The 26,513-nt window shown below is 36.8% G+C and overlaps 1 protein-coding gene across 1 annotated transcript in view; it reads left to right on the forward strand.

The window, feature by feature from the left end:
* EPHA6 (EPH receptor A6) overlaps positions 1-26,513 on the forward strand; it is a 771,763-nt gene that overhangs the window by 598,946 nt on the left and 146,304 nt on the right. The window contains exon 12 of the mRNA XM_087818112.1: positions 19,717-19,842. Within this exon, the coding sequence (XP_087674238.1) occupies positions 19,717-19,842 (126 nt within the window). The remainder of the gene's footprint in view (positions 1-19,716; positions 19,843-26,513) is intronic.

A 26,513-nucleotide genomic window follows, 5' to 3' on the forward strand; every position in this document is an offset into this window, starting at 1 on the left:
ACATATCTTGCATAGCACCTGAAACACGGTGTTGCCCATATTATTTTATACACCTTTGTGTCCCCAAGTACTTCATGAGGACAGGGATTCTCCATGATGTATCTCAACATATAGCACATAATAAGTGATCAGTAAATGTCTGCTAAACTAATGAACAAAATAAGAAAATAAAGTCATAAATGGATGAACAAACATAAGAGTAAACATTGAATGAGCCCAGCAGTTTCCCAATGAAGTATTTCACTTGAGTAAATAAATGCTTGATGCTGTAGACATTGGCAGTAGTTAAAAGCACAGACTCTAGAGTCAAGTTGATTGGATTCTCTCCTTGGTCACTTATTGACTTGGGGCAAGTTACTTCATTTCTCTGAAAAACTTGGGATGTAATAGCTCTTCAATGGGTTGTTAGGAATATTAACTGAATATATGTATTATGAAGATTAAATAGTAATATAGTAAATGTTATACTTAATTTTATTTAAAAATCTTTTAGTGACATAAGATCAGAGGCAAGACTTTTAATTGGAAAGAATTCTTATTTTTTTTCTGTCTGTGTATATTGAAAACTCTTAAATTATTATAAACAGGGTTTCTGTAGCTCTCAGCACTTCCAATATACACACATAAATACACCCATTCATTGAAAATAACGAAGTTCTTTCTTTCCTGGTGCTTGTTGAGCAAATGTTTGCTGTGATCAGTCTTTACTCCCTAATGGCTTTTCTCTTTCTCTGTGCTGGGATGCAGGACCAGAAAGGAATGATATAAGTCATCAAGGCTTTTGTTGAGTCAAAAAGCCCTGTGGAATTAGACACGGAAAAAAAATCCCTTTAATGTGCAGAATTTATTGGCAGTGTTACTGGACTGCACTACCAATTTTTATCTTACCCCAGCTGCCAACAGCAGTTTTATGGTTTAAGTCCATAAGTAGAATAAAAAATTAAGTATAATAAAATAAATGTGTGATACAAATACAAATGTGAGGGATCCATAGATGTGATTGGTTAGGAAAACTTTATAGAGAAAAAAAGCCATGAATTGGGAGCTAAAGGATACATGGGACAGGACCAGGAAAGGGGGTGACATGGAGAGTGCTCCAGGTGGGCGAAGCAGCACCAGTAAAGGTACAAGATAAGAGCATCCCTGTTCCTTGAGGTGGGCCTGCCTCACCTGCCTTACGCGTTTGGTTTACATGGGGAGGAATCAGGGTATAAACCATTAGACCATCCTACGGAAAGCCTTCAATGCTAAACCATGATATTTTAACCCTACCCAAAATGTAATAGAAAGATTTTAAGGTCTGAAAGTTTGTGAAGATTAAGAAGTTTTGAAGAATACAAAGATGGCAGTTCTTCCGGAAGGGGAGAGCGTACAAAATTGCTGGAATAAGCTAGAGGTTGCAGTCAGGCCCCACCTCAAGGAAACAATCTCCTTCCACTAGCGATTGTAGAGTCTAGAAGCCAGGATATGGCAGCAGAGAAACCATCTTCAGATTCTGTTAAGAGCAGAAGGATCAGCAAGAGGAAAGTCAGGCTAAAATAGTTGACATAGAGCCAGGGGAAAAAAGTTTGAACCTAAAAGCCTAAACTCAGGGATAGAGTCTGGGATGGACAAAGTTGGGCAGGCAGAGCCCAGGACAGATTGTCACCAACATAAACGTGTCATAGTAAAAAGTTGTCAGTTGGGGACAGCAACCTCACTTGTTATAAAATATTGCTGCCAGGGTGGCCTGGGAACTCAATAAATCCTAACAGGGAAGAGTAGCAGCACAGGGACCAATTATTGCCGTAGTCAAAATTAAGGATGGTAAGGGCCAGAGGTAAGATGGTAGAAATGGGATTTTAGGGGTTGACACAAAGAAAATTTATAAGAAAAACACTCCTTTTTTAAAAAAAGTTCTAACCTGAGAAAAACCTTCCCTTGAAACCATTGCATATATCGGGTAATTTCTCCAAAATATAAGTGCTAATTGATAGATTCCGAAGGTGACTTGGAAGCTGAATTCTCGTACTTTTACAAAAGTCACCCTCTCAGTGACCTGGCTATTGCATTATCATCTCAAATGCCATTTTTTCCTTATTATTTTATTAATGATATAACCTTCAAAGGACAAAAGTTACATGTAAGTCATAAATCTTATTTCCCTAAGACCTAAAGAAAGTCAACCTTGAAACTCATGATAAAACTTTTTTCTCTATTTTACACCACACAACAGACACACGTTAAACCCCAATTTTTCTGTTACTCTGATTCCCTAATGAATTTGATATTCAAATATCTCTTTATTAAGATCGAAAATTAAGAACCTACAAAGAAGTGAATTCTCAGTTCACAGAAGACTAATTTCCAAGCCCTGGCAGTATTTATAAGCATCAAGGTCAACGTAAAATGTAGAAGGTCAATGCAACGTGCTTGCAAACAAGCTCTGGAGTCAGAACCACCATTGCCATGTATAGCACACTAGTAGTTTTCCTCGTATCCCTACTGCCACTTTCTGTTCCTAAAACTGTAAGGTTATTTTGACCCAGTTTTACATTTCCCCTCAGTCAGCATTTTATGCATACTTATATGCAAGCTACCCTTTTTAATCTTGGCAATTTATCTAAAGGAGAAACTTTCTTGGACCAGAAATCTATATGGTCCTGATTAATGACTGTGTCACCTTAAACACTAATTCCTTAGTTGCTCCTTTTTTCTGTTTTCTGATTTTGTTTTATGTTGCTATTTTAACATGCTTATTGGGTTATATGGCAGCCATGGTAATAGAAGACCTTAGCCAGGTAACAGAATATAATCATAATAAAGGATACTTCACATAATCCTTAGCCTTCTGGTTCCCAGGCTTTAAGTCTTATGTATGAGATATTTTTTATTTTTGGATTCTTATGTGATGTTGTATAGCTGGCTCAGAAGAGACAAGTTTTCCTGATGTGATATCTTTCTCATTTGCCTCTTGTAGGCCTACTATGTGCCAGATACTATGCAATACATTTTTCAAATCTAGTTTTACCAATCCTAATGAACACTACAGAACTAATTATTATTTTTCCTATTTCACAAATAAGGAGATTCTTGCAAAGATGTTAAGTAAGTTGTTCAATATCACCCAGTTTGTAGGTAGCAAAGTCAGGATGTGATCCATGTCTGTCTGACTCCAAAGCTCATGTTCCTTTATGTTAGGTGAAATCTACCTTGTGTCTCCACCTTCATAAGAAAATCCATATAGGTTATATTGCACTACTATGTGTATGATACTGCCAGCTTAATTATAAGGTGAGAAAGGTTGAGTTTCTTAATAAAGAATAATAACTATTTTTAATATTTTTTTAATTTTTCAATTACAGTTGACATACAATATTATATTTGTTTCAGGTGTGTACAACATAGTTATTAAACATTTATGTAACTTACAAAGTGATCACCCCATAAGTCTAGTACCCATCTGACACGATACATAGTTATTATGATATTATTGACTGTATTCCCTAAGCTGTACTCTACATCCCAGTTACTGTTTTTATAATTGGCAATTTGCACATCTTAATCCCTTCCTCTTTTTCACCCATCCCTCCAACCCCCATCCCCTGGGCAACCATCAAAATGTTCTCTGTATCTATGAGTTTTTTTCTGTTTTGGTTGGTTGGTTGGTTGGTTGGTTGGTTGGTTGGTTGGTTGGTTGGTTGGTTTTTTAGATTCTACATATAAGTGAAATCATATGGCATTTGTCTTTCCCTGTCTGACATTTCTTACTGCAACTTTTCAGTAACAACTGTGTCTATGTTGAATAACTGTGCCTCTCAAGGACTTGTTTTGGAAATTGTTGCACTATTTAAAAAGTAGAGAGTACTAATGAGATTCTTAATCTTTTTCTTACTTGCGTACAAGGAATTCAGTATGCCTTCCAAGGCCCAAAACAAGCAAGAGAAACTTAAAGGAATAAATATAAGACAGTGTGCTTTTTTCTTATATTAAGTAGAGTAAGGCTGCGATACTGGTCATCTGAAAAACACTAATGGATTTCAGTTGACCACAGGTTCAGTAATAGATAGCAGTGTGATGTCGCTATTATAAAAAAGCCAACTACATCTTAGGTTCCACTGATGTAAGAAAAGGACCTTTTTTAAGGGGTGAAAGACTCCTTTTATAGTCTACATCTGGTGATCAGTTCCAGATGACACATTTTGAAGATAATTGACAAAGGATTTTTCTTCCAAAAGTAGAGTAACCAGGATAGTGAGATTTTAAAACAAAGTGTCTGATAGATCAAGATACTATCCACACTGTATATTCCACAGTCAAAAATATAAGGAAAAAATGGAAGCAAAAATAATAGGTCTCTATAGGTATCATTTGTGTTGTCACATGCAGCTGTTCAGACTAATAAATGGAAGTGGCATAAAGGCAAATTTTGTGTTGATTTTGTATTAATTAGGAAAGCCTAGCAATAAATATAACTGACACACAGAGCATAGTCACAGAAATGCAAATAAAATAGTAAAAGAATCTCCAGATGTTTAGGCTCTTCTCAATTCTAAGATGCCTTGCCTGAAAAATAGCCATGATATTTTTCTTTCATTTTATTTATTAACCTATCATGTATTGTGTTCCAAGCCACTTTTACCCATCTTAATTTAAGCAACTTAGAAGAAAGCATTTATTTAATTACTTTGAGAAAGAATTATGCATTCCTCTTGGAGAAATCCATATTTCGTTACCCAATACAGGAATGCTTTTAATAATCTATAATAAAGGTTGAACTGATAGAGTCATTCAAATAACAAACATATATTGAGCAGCTAATAGGATGCTAATACAAATAAGGCTCAGTCTCTACTCCCAAGGAGTATGTATGTCCAGCAGAAGTGACAGAGAAGTAGAGGATTAATACCTGGGCACACTGATATGTGACAGACTAGAGAAGGAGGTTTCGAGTGAGCATGGTGCATCTATATAAACAAGATTGGGAATAAAAGAAAATCCTCTAAAGGAAGTAACACTTAAGCAGAGTCTTGAAGAATGGATAGGAGTCAATCAACTTGGTTATAAAGATGAGGAAAGGATATATTATTAGCACAAACAGCATGTAAAAAGATGCTATGGAAGTGTGAAACAGGTTAACAGGTTTACAAACCTACAAGCCTTTTCTTTTTCTGGGAGCAAGAGATGTATTAAACCAATTTTGGTAGATGTGGCCAGAGAGATTGACAAGTTGAAAAGTAACTAACAGAAAAACAGTACTATTCATTAACAAAGGATTAATATGGAAATTATATGATAAATTCCTACAGGTCTTTTTTTTTTAAATCCCATGATACAAAATGGGGCAAAAAGTATGGACAGCCAGTTTGCAAAAAATATATATATATATGATGGTAGGTAAAAATCAGAAAATATATTCAATTTCACTAATATCCAGTAATATGCAAATTAAAACAAAAATTAAATTACTTTTTACTTATATAACTAGTAAAAATTGAAGCAATTGATATCAGTGCTGGGGAGGGGAGAGGGAAATAAGAACATACTTGTCCTTCACTATTGGTAGGAGCGTAAATTTACGCAGACTTCTGGTGGACTATGTGGAAGTCTATCCTATTTCAAAATGAACATATTGTTTAAATGTGAAGCTCTATAACTGTGTAACTAGGTATATACACAGTACCCTAAATTGTCACAGGAAGAAAATGGTTAGATAAGTGATGTATTTGAAGAGTGAGTATTATGATGCAATTCAAGTTTAAACATGAAAAAGTAAGTTCAGAAAAAGATCTATTGTATAATCTCATTTATTTTAAATATTTACTAAACAAAACTATCTATATATATATATATATAAACTTACATGGCATACAAAAACATCTGAGAAGACACACGTCAAAACGATAGAAGTAAGGGGCTGGGATTCGATGAATGATGAAAGAGAACTTTCATTGTTCTAAATTGTTTAAATTTTAATAAGAATATATTTTTATATTATAGCATAATTTAAATTGTAAGCGTTATTCTCAAATCCGTGGGGAGCCGTTGAAAGGGCTTATAAAGGGAAATCACGTAAATGCATTCACATCTTGGTAATAGCCTTCTGCCAGCTGAATACCAGGGTATTGGAGAGAAGTTAAACTGGAGGTAAGGAAGTCAGTTAAAGTGATGGCATTCTGTTTAGAGAAAAAGTTATCATTTTGGGGGGGCGGGGAGGATTAGGGGCTGGGTGAGAAAGACGAAGGGATTGAGAAGTACAAACTGGTAGTTACAAAGTAGGCCCTGGGATGTAAAGTACAGCATAGAGAATATAGTCAATAATATTGTAATAACTATGTAGGGTGCCAGGTGAGTACTAGACTTACCGGGGGATCACTTTGTAAGTTATATAAGAATGTCTAACCACTGTGCTGTGCACCTGAAACTAATATAATATTGAGGGTCAACTGTAACTGAAAAATAAAGATATGGCAATAATCCAGAGTAGAAAGTAATAGTGGACTTAAATAAGGTTGCACAATTGCAGTGAAGAGGGAAAGGAGATGACTAAGAAAAATATTACTATGTAGAATGCATAGAACACCACCTCTTGGGATAGGAGGGTGATTGTGGGAAAGAATTCTAAATGCCCCGTGCTTCAGAAGGGGGAAAGGGTAGACATGGTCATACTTCCTCCATTTAGGGACATTTCCCCTTATACTCATTGATCAGAACTTAATCCCATAGCTTCATCTGGAAGCATAAGAAAGCCAGAGAATATAGTCTTCATTCTGGCCAGCATGTGCCTGCTCAAAGTAAGGGCTTCTGAAAGTGGAAGAAGGGAAGAGAGATTTATGGGCCACTGTCAGTCTCTGCCACCATGAGGTCAGCTCGTGACTAGAGATTTAGGACCTTCCTACGTCACCAAGTATGAACTGAGGTTGTTCCTTTAGTGGGATACCCAGCATGTGCTGTAAGCATGTTAGTCTCCAAACGCTGTTTCAGATGGGATATTTTCAGATAATGGCGATTATGCTTAAGTTTTTTCATAAAATACACATTGTAAGTCAAAGAAAAAAATCTCAGGAAAATAATGTTTCCTTCAAGACTGAATGTTTGAAAAAGCCTTATACATTTATACATTTATGGTATGAAATCATGCTAAAAGTTTGGTAAATCAATACTTCATAAACATACCCACACATACACATATCAACCCACAAATTTATCTTTATGCAACCACTTTTCTTTGATCTATATATGTCATTTACCATAAAAAAAAACTTTGTCTCATCTTTATTGTTTATTTCTTGACAAGCTATTCCACTATCCAGTATTTATCTTTGCCAGCACTTCTTTTCTATAAATAAAGTTTGCTAGATTATGGCTACGTCTATGCCTGAACGCAAACTTTCTGGGACTCTCTCCAAACTCATAGTTCGTGATTACAGTTAAGCAAGGATATTATGACTTGTTTTTTTCCTTTCCTGAAAATACTTCATTTCCTTAGGTCCCTGCCATTCAGTGCTGTGAAAATGTGATTTGAAGTTTAAATAGGGCTTTCTAATTAGGCCATGCTCGCTGATATTTTTCCAACCCTGTACCCAGGCTACCTTGGAGTTATATACACACAATTAAAGAACATCCAATTTGAGATCCATATGCCTTTGAGTATGAATGGGTCACTCTCAGTGATTGCGTTTGATCCAACTGCTCATTCAGCTGAAGTGAATTAAGTTTTCCAGGGCACCCGGGTGCCATTTAGTAAATTACCTCATCCAGCACACTAAATGTGCCTCACATGGGTGAATAGCTTTCTTCCAGGGAGTAGTTTCGTCACCTCAGTTCTCCACTGGCCCAACCTCGTTGATGCTAAAGGGTGATTCACATGACACAGTACTTACCCACAGCCTCAGACAAGACTGCACAATGATCTGCTCCATTTAAGAGCACACATGCCAGTATTTAAAGGATAAAAGAGAGAACTATTTTGTTTGGATTTTTTATAAATCAAATATAGGCAAAAGTGCATTATTGCTCCCTAAACTCTGAAACTAAAATTTTGGTGGTAAATTCACCACCATATAGTAAAATTATTTGGCCCCTTAAAAATATCAATAAACAACACTGGCCGGTGTGGCTCAGTTGTTTGGGCGTCATCCGGTGCACCTAAAGGTTGCCAGTTCAGTTCCCAGTCAGGGCACATGCCCGACTTGTGGGCTTATCCTTGGTACGGGGCATGCAGGAGGCAATCGTTCTATGTTCTGCTCTTACATCGATGTTTCTCTCTCCCTCTCCCTTCTTCTCTCTCTAAAAATCAAAAACTATTCTTTAATATATATATATATGTCAATAAACAGGCATCTTTCTCTTAAACTAGTAAACATCTACAGAGATGAGTGTGCTTATATAGCAATAAATTTCAATGTAAGTTATTTTTCACGTGCAAATATAAATGTTCTTTTAATTTTAATGCAACTCTGTTCTTCTCATAGATATTAACTCCAGACATTTATGGGTTCCTCTTCTGAAAACTAACATCCGGAGCATAAAATACTTTTCTGTGGTGCATTCATTTGTTAAATAATGCTTTGAAAGTGGCTGGGTGCCCAAAGAGCCCACGCAGAAATAAAATGCACTCAGACTGCTTCCAAATGTTTTCGCCTCCACATATGCATGTCAGGAGCTGCTGTTTCTCTTACACTGTCACTACATCCAAGAATCTATAATCATTCACCACCACTAGCAGAACATTTTAGCAAACTACCCAAATTTACATCCAAGCCAATACTTAAAATGTAATAAAAAGCATGTATGTTAAGTGAACCAGTAATCTAACGATACAAGAGCCCAAAATTGTCTTAGAACTAGCTCTGAAGAATACATTAATAGCGTTTTCAACAGTGAATAACACCTGCTAGCTCCCTTTTTCCCTTTGTAAAATCCATGAGTTTCCTTCCACAGTTTTCATGGAACAGGAGGTACTTGGGTCCTGTTTTGAACCCCGTCTAATGGCCTGCCAGGCAGCTAATGGTAAACAGTAGTGAAGTGGTGGCTCAGCAAGGGGCCGGAAGGTTGTCAATGGAGGTATTATTTCACATATTCTCCACAGGCCCAGTTCATGTAGCTCAAGAGCAATAAAATCAGGCTTCTTAGAGTCTGTTTCCATTTTCTCCCTTATTATCAGGAATGAGTGTTACCTCAGATTAACACCAGAAAGTTAAACTAATATAGGCCTGAAGGGTATCAAGCTTAAAAAAGAAAGTAATAGCTTCAATAAAAAATTAAAAGAAACAGTAAACTGGATAATGCCTGCCTCTCTTCAAGCCCATTACACACTTACGATTTTACTTGAAAATAGAGCCCAACACACTGTTATTAGTTTGCTTTAGGCCAGCAATTTTCAACCTTTTTCATCTCATAGCACATAAACTAATTACTAAAATTCTGCAGCACACCAAAAAATATATTTTTTGCTGACCTGACCAAAAATAAGCATAATTTTGATTCATTCACATCAGACAACTATTGTTGTGTTGGCTGTTGTCATTTTTTCTGACCATCTAAGGGAAAAGGCGTCAGTGCCCCTTACTAAATAGTCAGGTATTGCATGTTTTAAAAATTCTTGCAGCACACTAGTTGACAGTTGCTGCTTTAGGCCAAGGCTGGATTTGCTGGATCATATCTAGGAGAGTGAACCCACAGAGAATTAATTCTGAGTTAGTGCTCCCCTCACAGAATATCACCTCTATTCTGTGCCTCCCTTCTCCCTTGGACTTAAATGGTTCAGATTGCTCTGCCCTCAAGATCTTCTTAAATATGTAAATGATGCAAAACTGAAAAAAAATGGAGAGGATATGTGCGGAGGTCTTGTGTCTGGCTGTTAGTGTTCATCTATCTGTTAAAGAACATGAGCTAGTGAGAGTGGCTTTTTATGCCCCAGTATTATGACTCTAATGATATTTTGACTAACTTGCTAAACCAGTTGCATGAACCTTGTCATTTCACCTCAGAAGCTGCTATCAGAACCATCGATAACGTTGTCATGAGTAAGGAAGGCACAGACAGGCTTTACAGTTCCTGTTTTTAAAAGTTACCTTCACATTTGACCCCCATAAGCAACCTACCATGCCAAGGTCTGTTGGAAAGATAAAAATGAGAAACTTGTCAAGGAACTTACTCCACGACTTGTCAAGAACAGAATTATACTACAAGGGAAGTGTGTTATAAGTGCAGGAGGAGGAGCCAAGTAAGGTTGGTAGTGACTTTCTGCCAGTGTTTATTATCTAAACACTGTCTTGAATCTTTGTACTCAGAACAGACTATTGCCACGTTACCAAATGGAAACTGAGGCTCAGGGAGGTGAAGTGACTTGTACACAGTCATTCAGGACACTTGGGTTTAGCAAAGTTTGAAGCAGGATCCCGCGGACTCCAGCGCCCGTGAGCCGCTACTGGCGGCTCCGCCGCCCGCCGAGGAAGCGCAGGTGAGGCAAGATCATCCCGGGAGCGGCAGGACGGAAGGCCCCTGGCGGGGTGGCACTTGGCGGGCACTTAGAGTGGGCCGGGCTCAGGCCAGCCATTCTCACTCTGGGCTGGAAAGGAGGAACGACACATTCGAATAACAGTGAATATTCTATTATGTTTGGAGTAAAAGTGAAAGATTTTGAAATCATTCTTATACCTTGGGTTTGTGCCCAACAGTGCGGGAGATTTTGAAAATGTTTAACTGAGGAGTGGCCTGATCTGAACAAGAAGGACTCAGGGAGGTGTCCCCTTTACTGTTTCCAGCATGCGTGGTTACAGGCGGGGACATGGGAGGAAATCTCACGCACCTCCCTCGAGCAAGAAGTGGTACCGGGAAGAATGGGGGTGTGTTTGCCACCGCTGCCATCATGGTGCCACCCCAGCCATACATTTATGGTGTCAGAACTGAGGTGAAGTCACTAGGGTCTTGATTAGTTTTGTTCTGTTTGCTACTCTCAGTTATTTTCAAGACTAATTGTGTTCCCAAATTATTTTCAAGACCAATCAAATTTCAAACTGGTAATTACTAAACCAGATTATCCTGCCATCTAGTCTCTACCACATGGACGCCAAATGAGTACCATTCTGACCTGAAAAAGCGAACAGAACTTGGAAAGCAATTGAAATATCTTAGCCTTAAATGAAAAATGCTTGGTATGCATTAACACATTTGTTTGTCTGTGGCCCTGCCAAGGTTGTTGTCAGTATCTGGAAATGAAACTAAATCCAGAACATTCTCTTTCATACTTTGTATAAGGGCAGCGGCGATGTGACGGACCTGACAGCAGTAGCCACGCTGGCAGCAAATGGCCGGACTGGCCCATGGGCAGCCTTGCCAGATCACCAACGATCAGGTGCAGACTGTCTCACGCCCACCTCCTCAAGTGAGCTGAAGGACAAACCTCCCTTAAATAATGTGATGGGTAAACCCACGGTTCATAAATATTAAATAAATAGCACACTTTGGCTGTGGAGCTGAATGGATCGAGCTCAGAAACACATTGATAAATGCCGCTTAACAGCTCCTTAGCTGACTCCTTGGCACCTGAGGTGTAAAAGCATTTTTTATGGAACATATAGCTTAAAAGTCTGGCCTCAGAAAGAAGAGGCTGGGTAGGAATCCACTGACCAAGGCGCTGCGTGGTGGCTTAGTTGGGAGGGCATGCTTTTCAAGTTTAGTTCACACCTGTACCGCTTCTTACATAAAAAAAAAAGTCTAGAATTTCAGAAATTTTAGAATTTTAGTCTGTCCCTAGTTCCTAAACTGGCTCTTTATAAGCATTTAAAGTAGAAAGTCGTAAATCTCATTGAACTTTATAATTACACAGTTTTGAGAATAGGGTATTTATATTATTAAAATATACATGGTTGTTATGTTCTAACTCAGTCTAAAGTCAAACTGCCTTTTAACTATTCATATGAAGATAATTTTAATTCAACTCAGTAAATATTACATTGATATTTACTGGGATAGCTGTGTAGAGAAGACGTGCGTCGCTCATCTCTGCTTGTAAGGGATCACAACCTAGTGGGGAAGACACGCGTGTGAGCCAGAAGTCACCAGCTGGCAGCCCACAGGCTGAGGTCAGCTAAGAGGTGTTGTATTCTATTTCTACACTGTTCTTTTAAAACATTTGAATTCATTGTCCTTAGTCAGAACATTTATCCTTTAGTTTGACTTAATGCCTTTGTCACCAACCTGATGTACTTATTTATTGCACCTGATGGGCCCCTACAGGTTTTTGAGTTTGGTATCACAAAATTGTAAATAAATATACACTACCTATGATAGTGTTCTACCATTATTATAGCTGCTAAGATTATCCAGGAGCACAGAGGAGGGAATAGCAAGTTCTCCCAGGTATGCCGGGCATGTTTAGACAGAGGCCAGAGACCAGAGGGCCTTCCAGGCAGGAGAAATATCATGGAGGCTTGGAGGCATGAAATGGTAGGTCAAGTTTAGAAAGTTAAGATGGGGAAGGAGGGGCAATATTTATTCCTCACTTATTGAACACTACTGTCAGCCACTGATAACACGCTTCCTATATGATCCACAGTAATATGTGATATGTATAGTATTAACTCCATTTTTTAAATAAAAAATTGAGTGTCAGAATAGGTAAATAAATTATCCAAGATTAATGAGCCAGTGGATGGTAGAGTCTGAATTCAAAGTTCTGCCTGGCCTCAAGCCCAGGCATTTTCACTGTTAACCCTGATGGATATATTAGCAGATTGCCAATTTTCTCAGGACACTTTTTTTGGTAGTTAAAGATTCCAAGTCCCACTGAATCTAAAAATAGGTAAGACCACCGGACATAGCCCACACTGGGAGAAATAGAGGTTGAATTCAATGCAGCAAATGAAATAAAAATTATGTGTAAAAAAATTATAGAGCTAAAAGGAAATTTGGGGAAGTTCTAGTCCAAGTTCATCATTTCACAGGTGAGGAAACTCAGACATTTGAAATAGTTGCTTTAAAAATGTCAAAGAGCCTCTATTTTAAATATAAATTCAAATATATTTTTCGATAAATGTTTTATTCTTAATCAGTTTCAAAATATTTTAATTCTCTTTGTTAATGCTCTGGTTTCAAAAAATAATTTAGAGCAACCATAATTTTATTATGCCTCTACAAGTTTAAAAATAACTCAGGCAAAGCTGAAAATTTCTTTCTAGCACTGAAGAAATAACTCATAAAATGTAGCCATGAAACTGCTCTTTTTACTTCAATACTTTTATTACAACCTACTGAACAACAACAGGATAAGAAATCTATAAAATTCATATTGCAGTGACCTGAAGGATCAAAAAAAATCAGAAACAAAACAGTGATGGTACCATGATCTTTCATTGTGTTTGGTGCTTGAAGAATGTGCCTTGAGATTAGCTGTGCCGGTAGTTAAGGAGGAAAATACTAATTTAATTGTAGGCATATTTTGATTTATAAGAATTTAGGAAATGAACAAAATTATGTAACTGCATCTTTGGCTTAGCCTGGTTAGAATCATTTCCTGAAAATGATAGTGTCGTATCAAAAATTGTTTGATTTCCTATTTTTGTACTGGAAATGCGTATCGTGGGACCAGGTTAAAAAAAATAGGTGTCTTAATAAATATTTACTGAATAAATGAAAATGTCCACGAATGACTAAAAGGATAAATGAGTTATTCATGAGTAGAATAGTCTCTTTCACATTCCAAGCCTAATAGAAAATTAGCTGTCTTCTAGTCATTAGAAAGTGGCTATTGGTCTAGGAAGCATTTGAACAGGCAGAGCACTTCCTTAGATCCTACTGAAATACTTGGTTAAGGAGCAATTTGGCACCTTTCATTTAATCACTTATTTACTACCTTATTCAACTTGCATTTATTGAAACCCTACTCTGGGCATGTTCTGACCAAGTTAGAAGAGACCATGTTAGGCTTCCAGCTGGCCCACCTCATCTACCACAATGGGGCAGGAATATTTTCTCTACCATACCAGACAGAGTGGCTTAGTTTCTCCTAGACTGCCAGGCTATTATGTAAAGAGGCCCAAAGGGAGGTCTCCATGGAGTAAAACGTGCATTCTCCCAATGCCTTACATGAAAATGGCTCTTCTTACTGTTGTTGGTCTTCCTCTCTGGTGATGTAGCTGTTAGAGTCTGAGGCTTCATCCGCCAGCATAGAAAACTAGGAAGCATATGCTCAAACAAATATAATGGGATTATGGTTTTCTTCCCTCAGTGGAGGAACAAATATAGAAGAGAGAGACACTAAGGAGAGAAAACATGAGATACACAGGAATGGAGAGAAACACACAGTCTGACAAAGAAAGGACAAGTGAAATTAATAGGTAGATAGATCAACTGGTAGAGAAAGAGATGGAAAGGTAGAAAAGCTTTGAAGGTTCAGAAGTGAACATTCCTGGGGGGAAACAGCCCTTGGCATAGCATTTGGTTTAACAGACTGTTTTCATTGAACTTTGAAGTTACTCATACTGTAGCTCAGAAGTACCACTATTAACCTCAACCACACAGTTATGGAGTGGCTACTATGTACCAGTTACAGAACTCAGTGTGGATACTTAAGAATGAAGAAAGGATCTCCCCACTGAATGCATACATGCTCAATTCTCAGCTTTTCAAATTTTTGGCCATGCCCCCATAGTAAACATTTTGAGCCAAACTCTCTACTATATAAATACTAATTTTTTATGTCATATATATCTTCTGTCTTACTGTACTATATTTTTGTACTTATTATAAAACACAAATATAAAATACAAGTAATTAAAATATTTTGAATATTAGTTTTATATATTAGTGCAAAATGTATTAATATAGTGTCTGATTGTAAGTTCAGTTTATTTCAATACTTGACTTCAAATAATATATACACCACACACAGGCATAATATGCATGAAATGCTACATATGTAGGGCCTGGTTAGTTATGATATTAGTGTAAATCCATATTTTTTAATACTGTTCACAGTTACTTTTTGTGATCTCTTTTTATATCAGACTAGATCATCCTCACACTTCATATTGTAGTTGATAAAGAACTCATTATAGGAGTTGAAGACATGGAATTTCCATATTTTATGTGCTTGCTTGGGCCTTTATTACAAATTTTCTAATTATATCCACTACATAAGGAACAACATGGTCTTCTAGAATCACTGCCTTGTGTCAGACGAAATCAAGGCTCTGTCCTAAATGTTCAAGCCCTTGAAATAAATTTACTTCATGAATACTTTGGCATCTTTCTCACCATTTTATTGTTTAAGCACATGGTCTACAATATTCTTTGATCACACACCTCTAACAGTAAAAATTTTGCACACCCTCCACGGAAGTATTATGAGTATTATAATTTATTTAATATACATGCGTGCATGTATTTTAAGTTTTCAATTCTAAATTGTTTGTCTTTAATTAAGCCTGTGTATTCTCTGTCCTCACGTAGATCAAAATGAGTATCTCCAAAAATACAACCTAATGGGAACAACAGGAAAGAGTCATATCTTAAAAGTTCATATTATAGGGATATTGCTCTTATTAAACTTTTTTGCATCAAAATTAAATTATTGATATGGCATCTTCAAAGAAGGGATTTCTTCTGTTAGGGATTTGTGTGCTTACATGAGGGGGATAGTTCTGCATTAGAAAATCTGATCAATCTTTATCTCAATTTTTCACCTAAATAGGTGGAGTTTTTTAAATTACCACTATTTAATAATATTGTCTTATACTTATGATCTTTTACTTTCATTTAATTCTCACAAAGAGTCCCATGCGGTAGGGTCAGTTATTTTCATTTTATAGATGAGGAAATTGAGGCACAAGGTCACAGTTTGTCTTCTTTACACAAATCCTTAATATCTAATTTCCAGTGTAAAGTTATTTCAGGGAGATTGCTGCAATATCAAATTTAAAATGGAATTTTGTTTCATTAAGTTTAAGTGTTAAATATATTTTATTATAATTCTTTGAAAACTGGTTACAGGCCAGATTATTTTCAGGTAATCTAAGTAATCAATATCCTCCACTAATTGATCAAGCCAGATGTGAGAGGATAGGCCATATCAATTTCTGCTTTTTTCACATGGTGGTCTCTTGATATGACCTATTGACTAGCAATTTTTTTTAATATATTCTTTACTCTTGTACAATGTTTCTCAGTAGATGCTACTAGCATTTTGAGAGAGAATTCTCCTTTGTGCAAGTGGTATACCACTTTTTGCAATGCCTTTAGCATCCATCCTGACCCTTACCCACTGAACAGCAGTAATGTCTTTCCCCACTCACAATCTGTAATGCTCCGGAAGGGGCATGAGAGCCACTGAGCTAATGAAAGACAGACAAATCACTGACCCATGCAGCCAGTGACTTGCATCAACTTACCTTACACCACTAGTTAATAGTGTCTGTTGTCCATCTGATATCTGTAACTTTGAAATTTTATCATAGTAGGATTGCCAGATTTAGCAAATAAAAATTCAGGATACCCAGTTATCTGGGAACTCTATATTAAAAAAAATGCAATTAATGTCACATTCTGGTCTCTCTTTAACCCACCAACTCAGAATCAGTAGCAAACTGGAAACTCAAGTATTTGAGATTTAGAAAAATTTGTTAAGTGACACATCTTATATTTCAAGCTTGTAATGGCTAAAGGAATTCTCTCATCACATAAAAATCTAATTTATATTAGCAAACAATTACTCTACTGAATGTAACTAAAAACAAAATACTCATGAAAATTTACATTTCTCCTGCTATAGATATTAGACATTGTATATTCTTCAGCTACAGTATAATTACTTAAGAAAAAAACCAAAGAGAGTCAGCGACTTAAGCAATAGGGCAAACCAGACTCAAATTATCTCATATCCAATCTGAAAAAGGTTCATGAACTTAAATTCTTGTGGAATAAGAGATAAGGGAATTATAACAAAGAATAATTTCAGTTTTCCTGACTGAATTGTGAAAACTCAGCGCTGTAGTGTTTCATACAATCTCTATTGACATGACTGACCTTGAGAAAAATGATAAGGCATTATTATCACATAACATGATATCTCAACTGAATATGTACTCATGTGCACTAGTCTTTCTGTTTCTTTGTTTGTTTGTTTTAGATATTTTTTAAAAAGTGACAGTTCCTTAAGGAAGATAGGCCACAATGAATGAAAGATCTTTTAACCCATAGTAAAGAAACATAGCAAAACTATTATGAATAATGCAGCGAGTTTTTTTCTGAAAATGAAAGCTGCTATTAAATATGACAGGCTGTCACAACTAAAAAAAAAACAAGTCAGCAATGTAATCATAGCAATAGCATTATATTTGTATTTAGTTTCTTTCAAGGACTTAAAATAATGGAAATCTTTTCTAAGTTAACAGTTTAAAATAATGTTGGCAAAAATAGCAAAAACTCAGATTTAAAAAATCTCTAAATGTGAAGCATATTAACATTATTTAGAGTCCCTGCTCTCCATGCTTTTGTTTTTCTCCAAATTTCCTTTAAGATAATTACATTTATATCCCTTTTGGTTTCCTGTGCATGATTATATTATTCTTTTTCTTTGTGATTTAGTATTTTTAACCAGGCTTCCTATTACTTGGCTTCAATAAATCCATAATCAGCTAAAATTGGATTATTTTTGCTTTTCACAGCCTCTAATAAAACCTGGATTTCCTGTAATTATTCTCCCTGTTGTAAAATCACCATTTCTTTTGTGACTTTAAATAAGAACGCTGTATAAATGTGTGATACAATTATCTCCACCTGGTGCTCAGTGAAGTTCCTTCATTATGAGCATTTTCTCAGACAGTGACGAAGCGTTGCACATGGACACGTATTAACTTTGTGCTCAGTGATAAATATCCCATCAGTAACAAAGGAGAAATTCGTTTCCCTATTGGTGGAAAGTTAACCCTGAGCAATTTCTTGCCTGCTGCTTGGCACTTTGGCCGCACCTCTTGACGTTCAAGGGGCTCCAGCCCTGCTGTACAATTTTACTAAAAAAACCAGTGAAATCAACCCCAAAGCCAGTTTATTCACAGCACATGATTTTCTTTCAGTGGTTTCTTTTTTTTAAAGAAATATATCTTTTCTTGATTTCAGAGAGAGGAAGGGAGAGAAAGAGTTGAAACATCAGTGATGAGAGAGTCATTGATCGGCTGCCTCCTACTCACCCCCGACTGGGGATCGAGCCCGCAACCCGGGCCTGTGCCCTGACCGGGAACCAAACCGCGATCTCCTGGATCCTAGGTCGGTGCTCAAGCACTGAGCCACGCCCAGCTGGGTTTTCAGTGGTTTCTTTAACCCAGTGTACAGTGCATAGTACTCACCCATTAAAACATACTTGGTAACTTTGCTCTTTCCTAAAAATATCAAGAAACGCTAGCCTTTTTTTAGGAACAAGTTTCTCCATAGAAGCAAGATATACAGAGCATGGTATATTAGGTCCCTTTAATACTGGTCAGAGTTTAAAGAAGCCTCAAATTTTAACTTATTTTAGGTGAAAAATGTGTGTCAAGAAACAGAGTGAAGGCTCTTAAACACAAAGGACTTGCTAAATCTGAGTGTGGGAGGAGAGATCGTAGGTCTCTACAAATGAAAACTGCTGGACCTGGTGGTGTTTCGTAGGCCCAAATGAGATGCATTTCTCACAACAACCAGGGTAACTGGTGTTTAGGGTATTATTTTGATTTAAACTTAGATATGCCATATCTTACCAGTGCTCCCCATGCGCTGGTACTGCATATATATTAAATTTTATTCTGAATGACTTTAGCGGCGTTAAGGTCACTGAAACACCAAAATAATAAGCCCTCTACGATTCCAAAGTGCAGGGTTTCTCATTCATATTCAGACCAGAGCAATCTCCCAAACAGGAAGTGGCTCCTTATTTATCGTGGAAATAAATATAGTTCCACTATAGTGGAAACTTTGTGTCCTGGGAGTCTGTCAGTGACCTGATAGCACTTCCTCTCTACAACAGGCCTCAATTTGCTGGTCTATAAGATGAGAATTTTTTGACCGGATGATCTCTAAAGTCCTACTTTGCTCTGACATTCCTTTATTCTATAATTCATTATATAATTTTATGGGTAAATTTCCAGGTAGTTGACCTTTTTTTCTCTTCATAATTGCCTTCTTATAAATGGAAAAGCATATGGGTTCTACCTTTGCAAACTCTGATGTCTTGTCTGAAATAGAAAAGTGTAACATATTAAGAGTGGTATATGTTGTTTTTCTTCCCACTCTTTCAAAAACGTGTAATTACTGTAAAGTACAAAAGTTTTCCTCATTTGAAACACTGATTCTAACAAACCTGAAGTAAAGCACTGTTCCTTCTGGTGTAGCACAGACCTCAGACACTATTGTGACTATTTCTGCATGTCTGTAAATCACGTGGACATGAATTCTGCAAACAGACAATGTCAATACCATGCATTTATATCCCCTTTGTCAAATGTAGGTTTGGAGATTTTATCTTAGCATTCTGATGCTTCTAAACACTTCTTAATTGTAACTAGTTAAAGTAGTTTTCTTTTTAAAAAACTAGGTTGATTTTTAAAATTTATGAATAAGAATATTTTCCATTCCTTTGAATTTCATAGCTTCCTCGTATGGTTTGATGTCTTTGTTGATTATAGGTTTTATTCCACTTAAATGATCAACAACTTTTCCACAAAGAAGACTTTGATTAATGTCAATTTTTTAATCTCTTAAAAGGATCCTTCCCGGCCATTGGGATGGAGACGTTCTGCCCCAGCTTCCTGAGGGCAGGGTTTTTAAGTAGCATCCAGGCTCCGAATCCAGTGCCCGCGGGAGGATCGTTGCCCCCCAGGATTCCTGCTGGTAGGTATTTCAGGTGAAATTTTCTGTCGCCATATGCAACAGTGGGACTGTGGTCACACTTGATAGGCCACCATACAAAAATAAGTATTTCTAAAGAACATTGTTGAAAGAAATGCAAGTGACTATCATAAATGCACGAACCACATTTATGATACCCAATGCTGGGAAAATGGTATAAAGGAAGCGGAAGGGAGGGCTGTCACCTGAGCGCCCAGTTAGCAGAGTGCTGCCTCGTCTTTAGGGGAAGTTTTTACGTAAATAAAAACTACAGCTTCAGCTCCCAAATGTGTAACTCTAGAATAAAACAGGGATGGACTTACTCTGCTTTGCCATTTGGAATAGGCTAGAAAAGAGAATTAAATACTGACTGTTATTAACAGAAAAAGTAATTCCATACCTGGTAAGTTTATAGAGATTTAACTAAAATTCCATTTCACTAAAGAAAAACAATTTGGGGAAAAGCCAGAAAGTTAACAAAATTGAAATTTTTGGAAAGAAAATTAATGTGCACTTCTCCCTACAAATAACAAGCTGATCTAAGCCATATTCTATCAATGAGAGAAACAAACTATTGGATATTGAACATTTTAAAATGCAGTTTTAAAGTTTAGTAAATCAAAGTTTAGTGTGGATTATCCATTATTATAATCGCAAACTGTGTTTCCTCTGTCATTTTGTAAAATATCCAGCTGCCTTCTTCCCTTGTTCCTGAAGGATGCAATCCACCTTTATATTTTATATGTGTCTTAACAAAATAGCATTAGGATGTTGATTCTTGGAGTTTTTTAATCATAATTCTTGTCTTTTTATCATAATTAATAATTATGCTACAAATTATGATGATGACCATATGTATTCAAGAGGCTGGCCCAGCCAGCAATATACTGGGAACATTTTAAAAGACTGGGAAATCCAACAAAAACAAAATCCCAACATGCATATTTCTTGCATTTCTTAGCAAAATTATACCAACAAAGCCCGAGATTATTATATTGCCATTTTTCTTTTGCCTTTTAATTACACTTGCCTACTTAATTAAAACATACAAAGACTAACAAGCTATAAACATGCTCTGATGTCTTTTGGTTTTATCACTGGATATTTACTGATGTGGTTGGATACTTTGTGACCAGAAATGCCATACTGATAGAGTAAGAACCAAAAAAATTATGTGAATTCAAAATTAGCATTTTAGTTCTGATGAGCGTGCCACCTTTTTCTCTCCCTAAAAACAAAAAGGCTATCAGTTGCACAGGAATGTTCTTGTTGTTGTTGCAAATATAGAAATGTAACTTTCATAAATATTCTTAGTATCTCAGTGATTGGAATTAGGAGATGAAGGAATAATTTGTATTTTAATGGCTTAATTCTTAACTCAATGACAGCTCTTGGTGGATATAGGTATGTTTGGCAGAAATGACATAACAAAGTTCAGTAGTGACTTAAATTATCCAACATCACTGATGAAAAGTAAATAAATAACCCTTGTATAGCCAGTGAGGATGACAGAAGCAAGACGAGGTTTCTGTAGCACATACACAGAACCAGCTTTCCAGAGAGGAGCCTAAGAGAATGCTCTAGCATTTCTGTTCTTTTAGGCTTTAAGCCAAATTTGCCTCTAGCTTTCATAGGAGAGAAAACTCACTTCAGTTTTTCATGACTTAAACATAAATCAGGTGTAACAAAATTGCTTCATAAAAAGTTTATAGATCTAAACTTGTTTCTGTTCCCTCAAACAAATTTGCTCAACTCACTTCTCCTAGCTTCTGTATCTCTGGTAAGTGATCCTTGTACACTGTCTCTGCTACTTTCCAGCAGTGGCTGCTGTGATTTCCAAGGTAATTTCCTTCCTCTTCCATTTAACTATAGCTTATTTCCCAAGAATTTTCATTATAATTTTGTGTAAAGAAGAATGAAGCTGCTATCATTAGTTTTTATTGTTTCATTTTAAAAAAAAACACAAAAAACTAAAGTATCTCTTTGCCATACAATAGCTGAACTGATGACCCTTGAAGTCCCTACGCGGGCAGGGAGCAATTCCTCCCTTGACCTAAACCATGGCACTGTAAAAGGCTGGCCAAGGGTTGATGTCCTCTGGGCAGTAATTAATTTGCTTTCTACCAATTGACAGTACTTTGAGGGTCCATGAAGACTTTTGCTGTGTCCTTCAAAGAATCACAAAACTTGTCCTGATGATGATGCTAATTAAGTTTCTCAGTTACTTATGTTAATCAGATTTAAATGAGATACATGTCTTCTATAAACTCATTTCTTTGCATTCATGTCACACTGTGCTACCAAGGAGCGCTATTTTATAGCACTTAACTTATTTTTACGTTAACTTCAATAATAGAATTATTGAATCATGAGACCCAGAAAGCAGACAAGCCTGAAATTAGTATTTATGTAACAATTGTCAGTTATCTACATTGTTTACATTTGCCCCTCTATATCCAAGGGTTTCCCATCCATGAATTCAACTCACCACAGATGGAAAGTATTCAAGAAAAAAATCTCAGAAAGTTCCAAAAAGCAAAACTTGAATTTGTCACACACCGACCACTATGCTGAATTCATGCAAATGAAGTTATGTGCAGGCCTAGCCTGCTGTAGCCCATGTGGTATATATAGGTTAGATATATATAGGTATATATATCAGGGACTTGAGCATCCTTGGATTTTGATATCCTGGCTGGAGGGGGACTACAATTAATCCAGTGTGTATACCAAGGGATGGCTGTTTATAAACTTTCTCATTTCTAGAAAGGTCTAGTAAAGGCTTATTAATCTTAGTTTCAAACACCAGGAAGTAACTGGCTGAAAGTTGAATAGCAAGTATATTCATATATTTAATGCAGTGTCTTCCATATAGTAGTCACCCAATGAAGTATGAAAATCACAGGAGAGAAAAAGAGAGGAGAGCGAAGGTAGGAAGAGAGGGGAGAAGAGAGGAGAGAAGACAAGGAGATGGGGAAAGAAAGGAGTTAGAATGACATAACCGAATTTATATTCTTTAATATCAAAGCCTTTCCCATTGTGTTCCTTCCTATTCAAATTCTGCTCCTTGAAAAGAATGGATGTACCTATTCCAAACATGTTATTGGGCATGTACTCTAAAATGATAATAAGCTTGCTCTCTTTGCTATATCTAGTTATTTTTTTTAATTGAATTCTATAGTCAAACAGTACTTGGAAATGGGATAGAACATTTTACACAGGGTCTTAGACTAGTAGCTCACCTTATGACAGACTACCTCTACCAAAGCCTTTTATATTATTGAGGGTTTCACGTGCTTGACATACATAAATGAAAGCATGGTAATGAAGTCATGGAGAAATAAAACTATGCAGTGACAATAATGGAGTAACATGGAGGTTTCACGGATTTGGTTTTCTCTGTCACTTCACAATAACCATCTGACATCAAGTGGTATCTTAAATTTATGTAAAATCCAAATATCACTATGTGTCTTAAAAACAAAACTTATTTATAAAATGTAAAGGGGTATTTATTATCTGATGATTACTTAGAAAATAATACCCCAGATTGAGTAGGATTTGGATCAACACACTTCTAGCTTGCATTTTTCTGTCAGTTGTCTGTCACTTGCAGGAGACTGGAAAATAATGTTTTTCACTAATGAAGTAACTCATACATATATATAGATAGATTGGATTCTAGGCCAAACCGAAATGTATGCCTTAAACTAACAAGCTTTGCCGATTGTAAGTGAAGCCTATGAAAGAGGAAACGATGAAAACACGCCGCATGTGGGATTTAGAAATGGATAGATGCTAGAAAAAGAAAGTCCGTGTCGAAGGTCTCCCTAAGGCTTCCTTTGTGGTTAATCTTGGAGACTCTAGTTACTGAGGAAACACCACGTCAGTCTGTCTGCCTGTGCTCTAAATACAGGGCGATATATATGACCCCCTTTTGACGTTTTTCCCGGAGCTGCTTCTCGTTGCACGACGTGTTAGGTGACTGTCAGCACCTAAGATGCAGCAGGATGGAGCCAGTGGTTGTCTTCCCCTCATTGACTCCTGTGCCTCTGAATCAAATCACAGCAGGAATGTGAACACGTGGGGCTCAAAAACGAGATTGTCATCATTAATAACGAAGTTTAGTATCATTTCTTTCTTTACCCTTTGGAAAGAGATTTGGATGAGCCGTCAACTCGAATAGCCAGACCCTCTCATACCCTCATCCCTGTGCCCCGCCTGGCAGCCTTAGGAAGGGAGTCCGCAGTCCACTTCGCTCTAAACCAGTAGCAGATCCATCCTAATCCATCCTAATCCATTTCTACAGCAAAGGTCCCCAGTGCTGAGCCACTACTAAAATGCCTTCAAAGTCCATTAACAACGATTAGCAATACTTCCCTTTTTATAGTTCATGTGAAATCCCATCTCTGTGGAGTCAGAGCAAGTATTGCATGCGTTCTTCTTGAGTCAAGGAAAAGTTTTTATTCGGAAGGCATATCGTTTAGATGTTAGAAATAAGCTGGGAATGACAAATAGGGTTGGAGCTGCAGAGAATCTCGGATCTCGTGACTGTGGTATTATCGGGTTTCGATGCAGAAAAGCAGTCACACGAATATGTAAGACTAGGTGGCAGACTTCAGAGGAATGTACAGTGAGTTAAGGAAAATTGGCATGGACTCGATATGTCGAGGGAAATCAACAGTGGAAAAGTGTATACCTTTTAAATACAATCAAGTACAGAAAAATCGAGGCAAACCATTTTATTTCTTCATATGTTCAGGCATCCTAGAGAAAGTAACCTTGTGTTGGGTTCACAATTTGACATTTCAAAATTAGTCACTTTTGACAAGACAATTTCTGGTGACTGTAGCTCTGCTGAGGAGGGTTATTCTTTTTATATTTTTTGTAGTATTTATGACAATTTACCTATTTTATCTTTGACAAAATGTTGTTCCAATAAATATACATAAAAGATAAGAGACAGTGGTTTACTTTTTTTAGTAAGAAATCTTCAGGGGGAACACAATCTTCTTTGATTGAAAGGTATATGTTTTGCACATTTCTGCAGTTGAGAATGTTGCCAATTGCCCGAATGAGGTGAATGTGAATGAGTGTTTGCATGTACCTACTTAAAGCAAAAGCTAACTGTAAAAGGAATAGGAAAACTGGATTAAACTTGCAAAGTAAAATCCTCAGTAAGTGACTCAAAATGTAAACTGTGGTAAAAAGAAATACCTTCATCTGGATTCCTAACTCCTGATTTCCTAATTCCTTGTCATTTGTGTGGTGTCAAGACCCAATAGGTCCTTCAGTACCCACCGGCCACTTATCCCCTAGAGAACTCTCCTTTTCGAAAGTTTGTGCAGCCACAGGTTTCAGAAGGAAACCCTGAAGAACTGCAATGACTAGAAACTAGATTGGGGACCTGGGGCAGGACTGGGCAGGAGACCAAGATTGTTCTATTTCAGGACTCAGCAGAGACTAGAGAAGAGAGGGCCACCGATGCTGACAAAAAGAACACACCAGCCAACAGAAGCACAAGGAAGGTGACAGGAGTGTATTTAGTCATATACCCATAAGCCACCCCTTTAAAATATTTGCAACACTGTTAGTTACAGGTTAGACAGTCATTTAAGAACACATCGGGGGGTATATTGATAGCTTCTAAAACCAGCACAAGAGGGGCTAGCTAGGTCGTGTCAAGGTTGCACTCAATCTCTATGGCTTAAAGTCAGTGAGTTTATAGTCCAGAAAGATTATACAGCATCCTTTGGTTCTTTGCCTTACTTGAGGAGAAATACAAAGGTCACAAAATGACTTAAGACAACTTGAAGATACCACTTGGAATAAGAAAATTCAGGATGGGAACATCTACAGAATTGAAGGTATAATTTGAACCTTCAAATAACATTCAGTTCATAAAAATTGTATTGCAGAGTTTTATGAGTTTAAGCACTCCTCTGGACAGATGGCCCTGATGTTGGAGTACAGGTCACGAAGTCAGATTCCTTACGGATTATGCTTTCTTTCTTGGCCAAAAATAACATAGACTCTTCCCCTGAGAAAATGGATATGAAAAAAGACATGAAAAATCTTAAAAGAGTCTTAGAGTAACCTCCCAATTTTTACTAGTTCTTTTTGGTTCTCTATCACCAGATTCTTTAAGCAGTTTTGGCCTCTGACCTCAGCCGTGCCTTCTTATTGGCATAAATGCTTCTTTTCTCTTACTGTCATATGACTCTTTTCTAAATGTTTGCATAGAAACAGGAGGTTTCTGGAACCCTGAAATCCATAAATGAAGACTCTCAAGTTCTTAAAAAGTCAATGTTCTACATATAAAATTATATTTAACTGACATAGTGAGAAGCAGCATCTTTATGTAAGGCCAAGAGTGCATTAAAAAGAAAAAGTATACAGAGCTACAGGATGCATTTGATATCAAAGTCTGGAACATTTACAAAGAGAATCTCTTTCTTTTTTTTTTTTTTTACTGCCAAAAAGACATGAAAAATCTTAAAAGAGCCTTTGAGTGATCTCCCAATGTTTTCTAGCTCTTTTTACTTCTCTTTTCAGATTCTTTAAATAGTTTTAGCCTTTGACCTTAGTTATGCCTTCTTACTAGTACAAGTGCTTCTTTTATCTTACTATCATTTGAATAAGCTTGAATCTTAAAAAATCTGGATCTTATGTAT

This window comes from Miniopterus natalensis, chromosome 6 (assembly GCF_054644295.1).
Source record: "Miniopterus natalensis isolate mMinNat1 chromosome 6, mMinNat1.hap1, whole genome shotgun sequence".
NCBI lineage: Eukaryota > Metazoa > Chordata > Mammalia > Chiroptera > Miniopteridae > Miniopterus > Miniopterus natalensis.